Source organism: Ambystoma mexicanum, chromosome 3p (assembly GCF_040938575.1).
Source record: "Ambystoma mexicanum isolate Mex_15411 chromosome 3p, UKY_AmexF1_1, whole genome shotgun sequence".
Classification (NCBI taxonomy): Eukaryota; Metazoa; Chordata; class Amphibia; order Caudata; family Ambystomatidae; genus Ambystoma; species Ambystoma mexicanum.
The window spans coordinates 1,081,248,125-1,081,264,990 of record NC_090925.1 but is presented as its reverse complement, the minus strand read 5'-3'; the positions used below and the strand labels follow the sequence as shown (position 1 = coordinate 1,081,264,990).

The window sequence follows — 16,866 nt, the reverse complement described above, 5'->3', positions numbered from 1 at the left end:
ATATGCCATGGTTTGCATGTTGTACAAGTTGCTGAAATGCAATGGATTCACAATTTGGTATGGGTACATACACGAAGCCCTCATTAGGGATTTCATCTTGTGTAACATCGTTGTAGAGAGTGCAGATATGTTTCCACATGTATGAAATCTGGAAGATTTCATTTATAGGTATGTTTTAGTTTTCCAGTACTTGTAGTAAGTACATTAGAAGTTCTTGTGGATCTTCTTGCGAGTTCATAGTGAATGTCACCATTTCCAGCACAGTAGTCCAATTCTTGTGTTATTACGTGAACACTATACGTGTTGTCAGGATTGTTTGTTGCATTTCTACGAAGGACTAACATTTGCAAACACAATTGGTCTGTAATTTGTAAGTAAATGTTGTCAACACTTGGGGGCAATAGAAATAGAATATTCATTGCTACATTTGCGTAACAACTTACACCAGTTACATTTGAAAATTTGAATGGACCAGATAGTTGTGTGTCCAAGTCATTTTTTCAGAGTGTGTGTTGCTTCTTTGAAGAAGTACCGGAGTTACTTTGACTAATAGGTTCTTCTTAAGCTATGGTAAATGAAGTATTAGCTTATTTTACTCTTTGGAGGATTTGCAGTCAGATTCTGTTGCATTTCAGTTTGAATTTGTTTTCTTTTATGTTTTCCTTTTTGTGGAAGAGGATATGCTTTTAGATGGGGGTGTATAGTGTACGTAGTCTATTGTATTCTAGAATGCAAGGAATATCAGTGTTGTCTTTACTTGCATCAAAGTTGATTAGAAATAGACCGTCAAGTGTATGTAAGCGTGATAGTGCTACGTAGCTCATGCCTTCTTTAAAGACTGTTACCGATATCTATCGATGCTTTGTCTAGGGTAAGACCTTGGGATTTATGAATGGTGACTGCATATGCAAGAGTTAGTGAAAATTGTTCTCTGCGTACATGCATGTCTTTGAAGAGGAGGAATCGAGCTGTTGAGCGCCCTATCCTTTTTACTTCTGAAAGTTTGTCGAAGAGCATATTGACAAACTGTTATTGTCACGTGGGTATGTTAGAAAGCCAACAACAGTACCCAGTGCTTCATTAACTAGTCCTTGCTCCACATCAAGGTTACATTTAAGCATTACTCTACAGTTTAAGGATCATTTTAATATTTTCTCCAACCCAGCTGTGTTGGAGATAGAATTTTCTAAGGTAGTCTTGTTGTGGCTTGTTGACACATTGGTAGTGTAATACCATGTACGTCCAGTTTGTCTTGGTAGTTTAATACCATGTACGTCCAGTTTGTCTGTGGAGCAAATTTCAATTATTGGTTGCATTTCTTTTTTAACATTGTTTCATTGAATTTGGAACAGCTTACAAGAGTTGGCATTAAGGCCATAGAATTGGCATTTTTGTGCGTTATTTGTTCCATAACATAGTAGCACATGAGTTATCGGCATAAAGTGCATGGATGTGCCGGGCTTTTAATATTGTTTGTGCTTCTTGAGTACACCAACTCTAATACTGTTTAAAATGTTGGCGTAGGTGAGGTCTGCAGATTGGCGCGTGTTTTCTGTTAATTCTTTGTATTGGAAATGTTGCCAAAGGTTGACATTTCCTATGCTGCCAATAGTTTTACAGCAGAGTTTGTGTCCTAAGGTTTTAAAAATAGGTTCACCTTTCACTGATGTTAATTGAAGATCTCCGAAAACAATGTGTTTTCCTCCAAAGAGTTCTTTGTAGTTTGTTTTAAGTACTTCTTGAAATCTGAGATGAATCAAAGCCAACATTAGGTTGGAGACCATGCTCACTTCATCTATTAGTAGCATTTTCATTTGTTTCAAAACTGTGTAGTTCCATTGCAGCTTCTGTAGAAAGTTTGTAATTATTAAATTTGTTTTGGTGTTCTACTGGAAGGAGTAGTTATCGGTGTAGTGTGACGCCGCCTATGTTGTAGGCAGCTATACCTGTGGGGGCAGTTACTACAGCTGACAGTTTGTTTTGTCAATTGTTGAAGGAACTTGCTGATCATTTTGATTAAGAATGTTTTGTCTGAACCAGCTTCACCACTGATGTATAATAGTATAGGTTTGTAATTTTTGCAGGTACATTTTTTATTTTCATGTTGTACACCAGGTGCAATTTCTTTTACTACTTCAAAAATGGTGCGCTGTTATTTGTTTAGTTTTGATTGTAGTGCAGATAAGTCTTCTGTATCTTCTTCATAGTGACACATGGTGTTTTCTATTTCTGTCATAGCTAATTTTGCCTCATTTGCTATTAGTGGCTGTCCCAGTGGTTCTTGGCTTCTTGTTACAGAAGGTTGACTACTGTCGCGAGTGTCCTTATCTAGTTGGGCCTGGAGTTCGTCTTCATGTTGCTGTTCATTTTGCAACATTGTTTTGTACTGCATAAAGTTCACATTGGTGATGGTGCTTTCATTTGCTTTGAAAGCGTCTTAATAGCAGTCATAGTTATCTAGTATATCTTCTTTTCGCCATGGTTTAAAAAGTTGTAGCAGGGACATGTAATATAGTTCTTTCTGTTGAGGAGTTTTTAATGACAATTTGACATGATTAATTAAGCTTTGTTTGGTAAGTTTCACTAAACTGCCTTCACAATCAGTCACCCTATATCTACCTTTTGTTTTCATTGGGTTTTATATTATTTTGTATGCAAAGTTTTGGGCTATGTGGTATAGACACATGTTTTCCAAAGTGGTACTCCTGTTCGGGTAGTATGTGTCTAGTAAATTGTTCTTCAAAATGTCTTGGCTGTTGGGATCATTTTTGGCTATTGTTTCTACGTCATCATATGATTTGAGAACTCTTTTTGTAGATTTAGCAGGACCAAGACTTAACCATAATATATTTTCAGATTTTCCATACAAAGCAGTACCGGTTAAATGATCTGCAGCTTCGTAGGAGCCACATTCTCTTTGAGAGAGTATTTGTATGCCTAAGGTGTACAATTTCTGAGATAGTGTTTTGTCTGATGATGGGTCGGTCATTCCATAGGTCTTGAAGCTCTGTTTTTTTCTGCTTTTGATAAGTAGGCTGTAACATATTGTGCAACTGCAGTGGAATTGTCTGCAATGTACTGCACGTCTATGTTTGCATTCCATAAGAGGGCAATGATTGCATTGTAATCATTGATATGTTTTGATTCTTCTGTTCTTTTTATGCAATGTTCTTAGGTGATTTACCTTTAACACTATGTCTAACTGAAGACATGAAGTTGTTCACTTCACCTGTTTCTGTAACTGGTCTAGGGAAACCAAAGCAGCATTTGGTGTAGTATTTCCCTTTGTTTTTGTATTTGCAACAACAATATTTGCCACATTTATGTCTTTGAAATTGTACAATTTGTGCATGAAGGTGACTGTCTCGTTTGTGAAGGGATTTCACAAGTGACCTATTTTTTGATGAACTGCAAAACAGTGGCATCACTTTCCTGACCAAATTTAGGAGCATCTTTAATCCATGAAAGCATGTGGATATGTGGTGCTCCTCTGGCTTGGTATTCTTTTCTCCAAAAGAAGTGCTGCACTTCTCCGAGGGGAGGAGCAGTTTTATTACAAATAAAGTGTAGCATAGCAATGAAATGATGGTGGAAATATCTTGAACCGTTAACAGGATCTAGAGAGCAAAGTTCTCCAGGTGTTAGTATATCTATGCTTGTTTTGTTTGTTTGATATGCGTAGGAAATCATGTAAATCTTCCTGTGCATATTCTGTACAACTTAATGTAACAAACCAAGTGGGTGGTCCAAGGTTTCTGATCATACAACGTACATCTCCGTGACGGCGGAACCAGTATTCTTTTGTACCACACGTTTGCAAACAGATTTGTAATACTTGATTGTAAAACCTCATCTTTTTCTTGCACTTTTTGTATTAATTGCGTAGCTGACATATTTTGAAAGTGGGTTCCTGATTTCAATATGTGTGCAACTCCGTAACAGAGTTGCTAGTTCACTTTCAAAGAGTAGGTGGAATACGTATTCCCAGATTTAGACAAAATGTGGATCTTCAGAATACATTCGTAATGACCGGAATTCTGATGCTGTTATCTGAATGGGTCTATCATCGTATCATCCTCCTTTGCCTGTAGGAAATAGTAGAGGAAAAGCATGTGCTTCTATACTTTTTTTTACCATATGCTCATTGGTGATCCTTTAGTTTGTCGCATTTGGTACGTTTCTAGTGCATCATCTATGCTGTCTTTAGAGTGCAATGGATGAATTGTATAATGATAATGGTCTAAAATATTGGATACCGCAGCAGGATCCAGAAATTCAAATTCACCAGTTTCTGTCACTCTTGAATTATTTCAGTTGTTCCCCTTAAGTTTTCTTCAATATTTATTTCTTTGTAGTACTCATTATTGTCTTTTAGATATTGCAAGACTTGTCTAACTTTATGTAAGTTGACGAGTTGTTGCCAATTTTTTTTTGTCTTTTGTTGGTACACCATTTACTAAGATAATTAAAGATTGCTATATTGGACGTTGCACTCCTAGAGTGTGCACACTTCCTGTCAGATCTAATGGTAAAGAAATGACTTTGCCACAAATGCCTTTCACCAATTCAGAGGGAGGTAATTTAGCTGTTTTTGGTTGAAGGCGTATTATTGCTTGAAATGGGTGCACTGTTTGAATTATGATGCTCTCATATAAATTGAGTTGTTGGGGTTTTGGTAGTGTGAATAATTCCAAGTTATTTGTGATAGCACGTGAAGGAATTTGGTTGTCAAGTTTTGTAGTGCAGTAACTGCAAAGTATTAAGGGGTCAGTTATTTCGTATTTGTCTTCTGCTATAAGGTAGAGAGCTAATTCAAACCATTTGGAATCTTCATTGTCTTCTATTTTGTATTCTACGTCTACAGTTTTTGTTACTTTTATAAAAAGTTCTGCTGCAACACACACACACACACACACACACACACACACACACACACACACACACACACACACACACACACACACACACACACACACACACACACACACACACACACACACACACACACACACACACACACACACACACACACACACACACACACACACACACACACACACACACACACACACACACACACACACACACACACACACACACACACGCACACGGTTTGGTACTTCAGCGGATGTACTTTTAAATTTTAGTATTTCTTTTTTGTATGTATGTAGTAGAAGGTTGCCATGTGTAGAATTGTTGCTTCATTAAAATATGGTCCTGTGCTTGTGGTGCGACTCTATTCACCTCCACAGATATTTAAGAAGTTATTTTTGTTGATATTTCGTTTATTGATCAGTCTTTTTTGTAATTAGTTTTGTTAGTGGTTTCATTCTGTTTAACACTAAAATAAATAACTTTCTTTTGAGAAGCATTGCACTGTCTATCAAAGCTTCTAAGATTAATTTTCTGTGGTAGGTTTTAAGGGTTGTGTATGACTCCTCTCCTGTTTTTATAAGATTCTGAAGGACTCTGTGGCGGAACATTTTTGCCAAAATGCTTTTTTTGGTATGCTTAATTGCCACTATATCAAGATTTATAGGAGCAGTTTTAGCAGTAGTGGTAGCTGAATTCTTGATGATCGTTTTGTTTCATTTTACATTTTGATAGAGGAGGCAAAGTTTCTGTACTTGAAGCTTGTTTTGTTTCGCTAAATGACTGTATTAGCTGTTTTGTTTGAACTTTTGTACAAATTCTGCTAGAGATGGATGCTTATTTTTGACACTTCTTTTTTCATTTGCTCTACTTCTACGTTGTTTTCTACGGACTTGCTTTTTGGTAGGCATTCTTTGGGGTCTGTTGAAAAAAATAGAGTAGGTATGGGTTGGGCTGTTCTGCGATGCATGTGTGATGTGTGCATGAGTGTCTGAGTATGATGTTAGAGATGTATGTGATGGTGTGTGATTGTGCATTGGGCCGCTACAACTATTTGGGAAGGCTATTCTTGTATTTGTGTGTTACTATACTGGAGTTCAGATGACAGTAGAAAGTAAGCTAGTGGTGAGGAGAAGCACACATATTAAATCTAATGGTATAGAATTAAAACAGTTCTTTGTTCTGCAATACTAACATTCTAGGGGCTGAGTTATGTGATTTGTGCGCCGGAAAACAGGGATTTGTTCGCCATTCTGCCTACAAATCCCTGTTTAACAAATGGGGATTTGTGGGTAGAATGGTGCACTAATCTTTTTTTTTTTTTTTGGTGCACAAATACCATGAATCAACCGCACAGTGTGTTTGAATAACAGTTAGAATATTATGGTACTGAACCAATTTTATGTATTTTAAAAGCTGGATACTATTTAAATGGGACCTAATTGTAAGAAACCATGTTTTTTTTTCTTTTCTTTTTCGGGTGCACTGATTTGTGCGATTAATGTACTTTTCGACAACGATGATATCCTTCACTTGTTTTTTGTGAGGAATGAGCAGGTTTCTTCTGAGTTGTTGTTTGTACTTCGGATTCTGCTGCTTTTCAGGAGAGGGGTCTTCACTGTAATTGTAAAGGAAAGAAGTTAGTAATTTTGTGTGTATATAGTACTAGTGTTAATTTAGACATTGAATTTTATGTTTTTATAGTCATATTCTTGTTTGATATTTGAACATGGTGTATGTATGCAATTTCCTTTGACTCTGTGCAGTCTTTATATTTTATTTTAAATGTTAGTTCAACATGCTTTGCAAATGAGTAGAATAGGAAGTGTATGAAACTCGCTTGGTTTCTTAAGGATGTGTTATTGAATGTTAGGAGAAAGAAGAAATAATGATGTACTTATTTTGCCATTTTTATAAGGTAAATGGCAGATACTGTATAGAAAAGCATGCAATGTATGCATTTGTGAAGGTGTGGGTAATAAATCAGGATGTGATTTATAGGCAGTGGTGTTATTGCAGTTGGGAGTTTTTCAATGATAGTGTCCATCTGTGTGAGTGTATGAAGGTGCATGACCTTATCCTGGCTGTGTAATTTTATAGTACAGTACCAAGTGTTTTTCTATAATTATACTGTTGTGTGTAAAAACATGTTTAGATAGGTTTGGAAGGGAGTTGATTATAGTAGATGGAAAAAATGAAAATAAGTTTATTTTATAGGTTATGCAGGTTAAGTGGCAGTTACTCTGTTTATATTCTTTTATAAGAGTTGTACATGTACTGTGCAGAAAATATGCATACCTGTAGTTTGTATTTATGCATGTGGATATGCAAGCAGATGATATGCGACTTGTACTCAGAGTAATGTACAGTATAGTTGAAGTTCTGAACTCTGATGATAGAGTTAGATGTAGAGGTCATGGATGTGATTGGTGGATGGTTGGGTGACTGGTTAGCTGTATTCAATGAGGGAATGGCACAGAGAGTGAAGTGGAAATGGTAGACGGGCTGTCCAAGTTAGGATATTTCTGCGGACATGGCGGTAGTCCGCGGACATCGCGTATTACATACAGGGATTTTGGGGTGGAGAGGCATGAGAATGAGCAGAGCAATTGATTGGTCAGTAAAGTTTGGTGGGTGTGTTGTGTAAGGAGAGAGTTTGTCAGAAGGTCTTTCCTGAGAGAAGAACAGTTAGCTATGGCTCTGTTGCAGAAAACAGATTGTGTGGATTTTAGGAGACTCATGGATACATTGGTTGGAGGTGCATGCACAACGCTGAGGAGTAGCTGCAGATCTTGGTTTCCCTCATGTGGAAGTGCACTGGCATCGAGTGCGTGGAATGAAGTGGATAGACTTGGTACCTCTCTATGCTAGTTTGGAGACAGAGCTTCATCCAGACATAATTATAATTCATTGTGGAGGGAACATTTTAGGGCATGCGTCAGGAATTTCTTTGCAATTTGCGATGAAAGAAGGACTTGGGAAGTTGGACATGTTGCCAAATTCTAAAGTAATATTTTCTCGTATTGCGCAGAGACAAATGTGGCTGCGTTCTTCTTCATTTGGTCCAAATGGAGAAAGCAAGGCGGAATGTTAATAAGGCTGTTTGTGCCTTTCTAGGAGATGTTAGCATGCTTTTCACAATGAAAATATGTTTCGTAGCACGTACATTTTTCGCAGAGATGGAGTCCATCTTACTTATGCTGGTAATCAGATTTTTTTGAGAAATGTACAAAATGCATTGTGTCCTTTTGTGGAATTACAGCTATCCATTTTTCAGTAGATGTTCACTATTTTCAAATACAAAAAGAATCACCAAAAAGCTCTTTTCAGAGCCCCCACTTCCTCCCAGAGAAAAGTGCAATGATTTTGATAGGGAAGCACCCCAAAAGTTTACAGTGAACTGTCCGCGGACCTCTAAAAAATGCACAGGGTCCTGCTCCATTTATTAGTAATTTCTATTTTTAGACTGTGAAGGATGGCTCTGAAAAGAGCCTTTTTTTTCTTTTTTGATTTTTGTTGCTTTATATATTTTTGGTTTTTTTTACACACGACACACTGAGAGGAGGGTAAGGGGGGGACATCAACCTCTGGGATAAGAAAGGGCGGGTGGAGAGAGGAAGATGTAGGGTGGGCCTTACTTAGGTAGTGGGCAGGTCTTCTTATGCTCCGAGACCGTAGTCTCGAATGCACTTCGAAGTCTCTCACCACTGTAGAGTACTGCGTCGCAGTACATACACAAAACTGTGACCCTCGAAAGGTAAGGGTCATCAGCACTGAATGGCCTGTGAGGTAGCTGGAGGGATGCGCTCTCACAGGAGTGTCTCTTGTGGTGAGAGGAGCGGAAACAGAGGATGAAGTAGAGGAACTCAACCTACTATGCTCCTCGCAAGGTACAACCTTGCGAACGGCCCCACCGTGGAACGACCTTAGGTGTCGCTTTATAGTAGTCGTACCAAAGCTGTACGAACCAAGCCTCCCGCGTCTCAGCACCATTTTGCACTGGTTGCAGGTGACTTTGTTCGCACGTGCCTTGGGTACGTTACCATGAATGGTAAATAACCACCACACGCAAGACTCGCGGTGAGTGCTGGTGGTAGGGACTTCCACTACCTCATCCTCTTCATCCTCCTCTACATCCTCACGCCTGTTCCCCTCTTCAGGCCCTTGGGGAGGTGGTGGTGGGGGTGGTGCTGAGGCAGATGTAGCACCAGAGGGCAGTAGAGGAGTCATGGATGCCATCAGGTTTCAGATAAAAATCTGGAAAATCGGCAGCAAAATAGTCTGTGTTCTGTAAGGTAGCCAGAAACACAATGAGGATGCGCTCTGGGATGTGGCCTTTTATAGGGGTGCTGGAGTGCAGTTCGCGGACACCAGCGCTGTCCGCGGACAGAACGAAAACCCCAAAAGGGCTCAAAGTTCCAAAAAGTATGTTGAAAGTCAGGGTTATTGTCTGGGACATGTGCTATGGTGCATTTCTAGTATAAAATACTGTGGATTGCCCGAAAAAGGTACTTTTAAAATGTTTGGGGGCCGGGACAGTGTCCGCAATTCAGAACACATGCTCAGCGTGGGTGCGGTCACATGATGGCGTCGTGATCATTTCCGAGAAGGGAACGGGTGTCCGCAGGACATCATATGCACGGGAATGGGTGTGTGCATGCGTGGGGGTGTTCTACGGACACTGTTCGGTTCCTGAAATTAATTAAAAGTGCAACACAAGCGTCGCGAACAGTAACGCACAGGCGCAATGTTCAGAGAACTTACGGGTGTGGTGCGCCTGTGCGTAGATGTTCTTTAGGCAGTATGGGCAGGCATATTGTCTTTTAGAACACTTCTATTTTGGTTAATTGGACATCCCGGGCAGCGAGTGTGTTCCTAGAAGAGTTTCAACTTTCCTGCGAACAGTACGGACAGGTATAGTGTCCTTATGAGCCCCCCCCCCCCCCATTTTCGTTTGATTACGGACAACCCCGACACCCGCGCTGTCCGTGGACAAACACAGGAGAATTGGGGGTTTCAAGAGGATTGGTAGGAGGAGATGAAGGGATGGAAGTCTCATCAAAACGTTTTTCTTCGTGGACAAGGTTTGGGGATAATACACTGGGATATGGAGAGGAGGGACAGGTATATTTGGGACAATGGTATTTATTTTTTCTTTTATATGGTCCTCCACAAAGTTTTTCAAATTTTTGAAATTTGTCATGAGCATGTCAATTTTTTCTTCCATGTGCTGGAATGTCTTATCCAATATATCTTTTGATGTACTATTTTCAATGTTTATATGGTCTGTAAAAAATATATATATATGTTAAGTGTACATAAAGTAATGCTTATTAATTGTCTTATATAGAGAAGTCTCTACCATTAGGCTCACTATCTTCAGACATTTCCTCACGTGGGAAATGCTCCTCAAGCCACTCAAGTACTGGACATTTCTGTGAGAAAAGAAAAATATATCACTTTTATTGTATCTAATACAGAAATTTTAGAAATGTATAAGACAAATGAAGTACACTTACTAGCTTCTGGTAAGTTGTGTTCTTACTGGTTTGTAGCTCTGCTGTTGATCCTAGTTGTGCAGTTTATGTGAGGTGATTATGTTGGAAGCCTATCTTTCTTCTTTTGGTATATTCCATTTGAGTACATATGGTATTTAAATGGATGGTTGATGTGTTACATATATAGGTTCCACTTCTTTTTTATTACTACATATGTGTTTGTGGTCAGGTTTTTGAACTTGTGCAGTGTTCATATGGCATGATATAACAATTTAAGATACCCCCTGAGTTTTTGGGTAGTGTTGCTGTTGTCCGCATCTGTACGCGGACATACGTAGAGTCCACGGACATCAAAATCACTAGCTGGGGGTTCAGTATGTTCTATGTTGCATGTATATAAAGTCAGGGATATTATGGTTAAGTTGTGCTACCAAAAACCTATGAAAGTCAGAAAAAAAGTTGTTAGAGGGACGTTATGGTTCCAAGTAAAACCGAAAAACCCCTGAAATTCACCAGTTATGGTAAGTTAAGCAACCATAACTCGCGCCACCACCGTGCACTGCTAAGACTAACACCCAGGACATCAAAGATGGGGTGGAAGGAGCCCACGTGGGGGTCAAGTGATCCATAGGCACCCCCTGGGTCCCATTTATTCCAGTCACCTTGTCAAATTTATTTAAAAACTCAATACAGCCTGATATATTGTGACAATTTTGGATTTTTTAGACCATCAGTGACACTCCTATGGCACTATTCTTTATAGCAATCACCTGTGAGATACGCATTACCATTTTTATTTTTCAGGCTATATAGAGTATATACTTTTCCCCCACTCTCACTTCTTGAACTGCTCAGCATGGACTACTCCATGTTTTACTCTTGGACAGTCTTTCCCTATGCTGAGAAGCCCTGTAACTAACTTGTGGTTTGGGCAGCCTGAATCCTATAATTGGGGTTTGCAAACTGCTTCTCTACAAATGTTCTAGACTAGGATGGTCATGATCCCTCTGCATTGACTATTTTGGCTAGGGCCTATGGTAGTTGTAGTGCAAAACATATGGTTAGCCAAATTTAGTAGAACCTTGGTCTAGGAAAATCCTTCTACCAGTGCTAATTCTATAGAGCATCACTTTGCCATAGCTGCAAAGCTTTCCTGCTGACTTTACAACTTCAAATACCTTTTTATTTTGCATCTGTTTTGAAAGGTATCTAGCTCGGTATTCTAGGTAACGATCTGAACCTTAATAGACTTCTGAGGAAGCCCCTGAACTAAAGACGCCAAACATACAATGTTTCATACCATTAGCATTTTCATCTTTTCAAAAGGCCTATTTTAAGAAAACATTTTTACAGAAATACTGTTTAGGAATTATCCTATTTTGTTCTATTGGATGTACCCTTTTACCATGCAGCCCCTGTGATTGTAGCATTTTACCCCTGGGAGAGTTGGGTAACTGCAATGTGTGTGGGACAATCTTGCTTTACTCTACTACTTGCCTGGGAAAAATTAATAACTGCTGCATTCTTGCATTTTGTCTTCAGGATGGAATTATTTCTGAACAAATGTTTTACAACCGGTATCTCCCTCATTGTTTTTTTGTTGTTGTTGTTTACCAGCAAATGAATTATTTACTTAAAATGAATAGTCTAAATCTGGAACAAAACCTGTCAATGCCCCAGTTTATCACTGTACTGTTGTGGAAAAAATTGCAGTTAAATGAATGCTTTTTGCATATTTGCAAATCGGGAACACTGAGCAGTTTATAGTGAATCGTTTTGTAACCTTCTTGCTGGGCAATTGACCTATTAACACTCAACCTTTCTTTAACAGCCCCTACTCTTCAAGCCCAGATTTCCAGCTCTTCTGCAACTAGGTCTACGGTCAGCATTTCAACTGCCTCACCTACGTCTACTTCTGGACCAACAATACGCCAGTCCCACCCACAAAACATGCCTCCCACAGTGACACATGCCATACCTCAAGCAACAGCGACAATGCAAGCTTTTCCACCTGTCATGGTGCCTCCGTTTCGTGTTCCACTTCCTGGCATGCCTATTCCACTACCAGGTAATGTCTCATGCTTTGTTGTCTATTGTCTTCTAGTTTTAACGTTGTCCTAATTGATTTTATCCAAAGAGCATAGGCAAGCCCATACAAAGGACAGCAAGCTCTTGAGTTTTGGCAAGATATTACAATTATATGGTTGTCCCTCAGTGATGGTCTTTGAGTGAACCTATTCATGTTCTCTTAACTAAAACAGATTTTACTAATAATGTATTTTTAAAAAACGTTATCAATGGCACACAGAAAAATGCAGAATTTGGAATGACTTTCCTTTTGACATTTTCGAACCAATGATTGCCAAGTGCATGCCTCCTCATCGAGAGGGACTTATTTTATGGCTATATGAATGTTGACAACAGGGTGGCGGCATTCACACTCCACTTATTTGCATTGCGTTGCCTTTTCCAAGGCTGTAGATGTTGCTTATTTCTTCTAACTTCCCCCCCCTAGACAGTATCTACTCACTTATATCTTTAAAGATATCAAGCAATTCTGTACAGATCATGGATGTGTGTCTCTGGTCACTTCGATAATGCATAGTGGTTTACAAGTCTCTAGACATTTTGATGTATAGGCCATTGGGCATATTTGACTGTATTACGTAAACTGTGCTGGGAAAATGTGGTGCACAACTAGCAGTTTTCCTGAATCTTTCCCTGTTTTGCTCTGCATATTACCGTAGGAATAGCCTCATGTGCCATTGACGGCTTCCTCCTGAGCCTCACCATCGGGTGAACATTCACATATGTACATCTCTGGGGTGGAGCCTTGGATCTGCCAAAGGAGACCCATAAACCGTTGACGCATAGTTACAGGTGAAGCACCACATTCACTGTTTTTACTCTTGCTCAAACACTTGCTTTAAGAAATGGTGTTTGGGAACATTTCTGAGGGGAGTGAAGGCAAGGGTGGCTTCTTTAAAGATCACTTTGTAAATTACAAGGCCCTCTCAAATGCCGAAAGTATATGGTTGATCTCATCACATGGTTGCAATATCTGGCAAAGCAGTCCATCTGTGAAGGGTGCACAGGCAGCGCAGACCTTGGTGGCGACTTTGGTGGCCCATTTTAATTTGTATATTGAGAGAGAATCTGGAACAGGTACTTTTCCAGTGCATACGTTCCCAGTGGCAGAGTACTTAATAATACACCAGATGCTTTAAATCCAACCTCTTGACACCCCTCCTTCGTTAGTTCTCCTTTCCCTCGAAGCCCCACACCATCATTGGACAAAGCACCTACTTTTGTCGATGCCTTAACTGTAATCTGGGGCACTGAAAATTGAGAGTTGGGTACTTCAGTAGATTAGCAAGACTATAAAATGCCCTTTGAACTAATAACTCTTTATACTTACCCCAGCCCCACATACACTATTGCCCAGTCTTCTGCCTTTGCCTTGCCATGGTTTGGGTTTGTGGAATTGATCCGCGGCAGTCTTTCCCAAAACCCAAGTCTTGCTCCTCCTATAATTTCAGACTCCAGAACTTTCCACTACCTTCTCATCATTTCCATTAATAGTTTAGCCCTAGCCCGTGGGTCATCAATGATTGAAGCCTCCAGTCTAACTTTAAACCTGAGCAGTGTTATTTGCATCTTTCCTTCCATTTGTTTTAAATGCACCTTACAGTGAAGTGCTGTAGGAGTACTTTGTGTCCGTTTTTCTTTGTTTTCTGTAACATTTTTCCTTTTGGGATGTGCTCTTTCATAGCTACATAATGCCATTTTTAGTACCATATACTCAAAATCGCCATGCCCGGTGAGTCAAGCCTTGTCCTTCGGCCTTCTTTCTGCCCCCCAATTCTGCATGAGTCCTAGAAGGTATTCACTTTTACAGGATCCATCTTGGATTTCCGGGCAAAGTGCTGAACCAGTCGAAAGGGGTCTTAGGGACTGTCTGGCCTCAATCAACATCCATGCCAGAGCATGTCGGGCAGACGTGGGGTTTGAAGAGGTCTAGAATCTCTGAAGTTTAATCAGTGACGACTTGGAACAACACTGCAATATGAAGTCAACATAATAGTAAATAAGTGCTTCTTTCACTTACATAATATCAATCAGATATTACCCTATTTCCCCTTCCCTCACACCACTTGCCACCATCTCTCTCGCTATGCCAAGAATAACTATGCCAACAGCATATACCGTGGAATGCCTGAATAACTCGCCAAAAAACTGCAAACGATCCAGAATAAGAGAGAACTAATTACACTAGCATGAAAATCCGTACACTGGCTACCAATCAAGAAAAGGATCGATTTCAAACCACTTTGCATTGTTCACTGAGCAATTCAGGGCCAAGCAGCAGATCTTGCGCACGGAAAAGATCTCCTCTACAGACCCAAAAAGAACCCCCAAGGTCTATCAATGACTTGCATCTTGAACCCAAACAATATTGAAAATTAAATATGGTGGATCACCCATTTCAAACATCCGAGTGAAAGTATGGACCTCCTTCCCCAATGACACATATGCATTGCTGTGAAACACCTTACCTTCAGGAAAGCACTAAAAACATGGTTTTTTGTTTTGCTAAACCATGGACGGAGTTAAAAAAAAAGACATCTGCTGCTTTAATCCAGGTACAGCATGAAATACCGGATCTTGGCTCTGGGTTCCCGAGGCGCATGTTGGAAGCAGATTTGCCCACCAGCGAAAGATACCTGATCACTACACATTGGGTTTCAGTTTAATCAACAAACAAGCTGTGCAATAATGATTCAACCCTATACCTTGGTACGAGGATCAACCCCTTAATCAACACACCGACCTAACTATGCCACCCACACACGGCAACCACCACACCCTACACTGACACCAAACTGCAAAACTCTACACCACCTCTGACTTACACAATCGCAACACAGTCCGTGCAACCCAATGACACAAGCACACATGGCCTCCTGTACAGACTCAAGCGCCCGTATGCCCAACGACCCATACCACCTTGAAGCAAACCCACACATACAGACTGGGTTTTCCGAATTGAAATTACCATCACAGCAGCAAAAACACTTGAGCGCACTCCCTCTCCTCCTGCTAACAAACCCACCCCTTCCTCTTTATCCAGATCCGCCTGAGCGCCCGGAGACCATGCAAATGGCAGCCGTGCGCAGTATACATCCCATCAATATAAATTAAGCTGTTTGAATGGTACAGCTCATTGTCATTGGTGGGCTGGGAAAGACCAGCTGAATTTTGGATAAGGGCGGTGGGGCTGAGGGGAAGGTAGGGGATTCGGGGGGCGGGGGTGAAGTCCTGCAGCGGTTCCTCAGTTTATCCACTGGAGCCTAGACGGAGAGGCAGAGAAGCGCGCTGCTAGATGCAACTAATCTTGCCAAAGCATGTCCTGGTGAAGCCCTGCTATAACTCGTGCTGTAAACACAGAAGACCTTTGCCGGTGCTTTGTGTGTTGTACTGATGGGACCTACCAGTCCGGACCCCTATATCAGAAACCTGCCAGCAGAGGGCGTAGAAGTATCCTGGGACTATTCTGTGGGCTTACAATCCTCTGCAAAAGCCTCTCTATTGCACCAGTAGTTATTTTGAACTGGTCCATGGGGACCTGCATGTCATCTACTTGTGTCTGAATCTTTACCACTGCCATGATTTCCGCTGCTAACCTATGACTGTTTTTTTATGGCTGCCATGCTTCCTCTTTGTCCTTGAGGACTCCTCACTTCGGGGAACACACTGTGGCTGCTGCACTGAGGTGTACAGCCTGTCCAGCTGCATACTTGCCAGAGTTATCCCAACATCGGCGACCGGAACCCGCAAACCCAATCCCATCTTTAGCCACTGCACCTGCGACTCCTGTACCTCCATCCACTGGATCAATAGCAGAAGTGTCCCCAGTGATGGAGTGCCCAGGGATGGTTACTCAAAAAATCAAATAAAGGGGTGCAAGTGTACCGGTTTCTGTATATCCACTCCCTCACACCTGCTATTGCCATAGGGAGTTTGTGGTTGCAAAACTCAACGCCTAGCAATACTTCCTTGCTGTGATCGGTGCCGTTGTAGTCAAGTTTCCCCTTCTCTTCCCTCCCTCCCCAGGTTAACCCATAGTTTGGTGTAATCCTAAAATTCATAACTTCTTGTTCCAAACATGCTTTAAAAATGCATTATTTTACTAAGGTGTTGGTTTTGCCAAAGCTTGTACTTTGAGACTTCCTTCCCCCCCTCTGAGGTATTTACCTGCAACTTGAGGCAATAAGCCGCCTTACCCGATAAGAAAAGACTACTGAACTTTGTGGTCTGCCTTAAACCTATTAGGCAGGGTATATGATTTGTTTTAATTCCTGGTTGTTGGGACTAGTTTTCTATACTCTGCCCTGCAGGACTGATGTATAGGAGACCACCCGTGACTGGGACAGGGACAACTCTGGGAGCTATAGCCAAACCAGTTCAAGGTGGCATAACGAGTGGTCAAGGATAA

General features: G+C 40.7%; 1 protein-coding gene across 2 annotated transcripts in view; it reads left to right on the top strand.

The window, feature by feature from the left end:
• Positions 1 to 16,866, top strand: part of TCERG1 (transcription elongation regulator 1) — a 1,289,229-nt gene that overhangs the window by 227,020 nt on the left and 1,045,343 nt on the right. For both annotated transcript variants that reach the window (XM_069652440.1, XM_069652439.1), the window contains exon 5: positions 12,202 to 12,438. In XM_069652440.1, the coding sequence (XP_069508541.1) occupies positions 12,202 to 12,438 (237 nt within the window). The remainder of the gene's footprint in view (positions 1 to 12,201; positions 12,439 to 16,866) is intronic.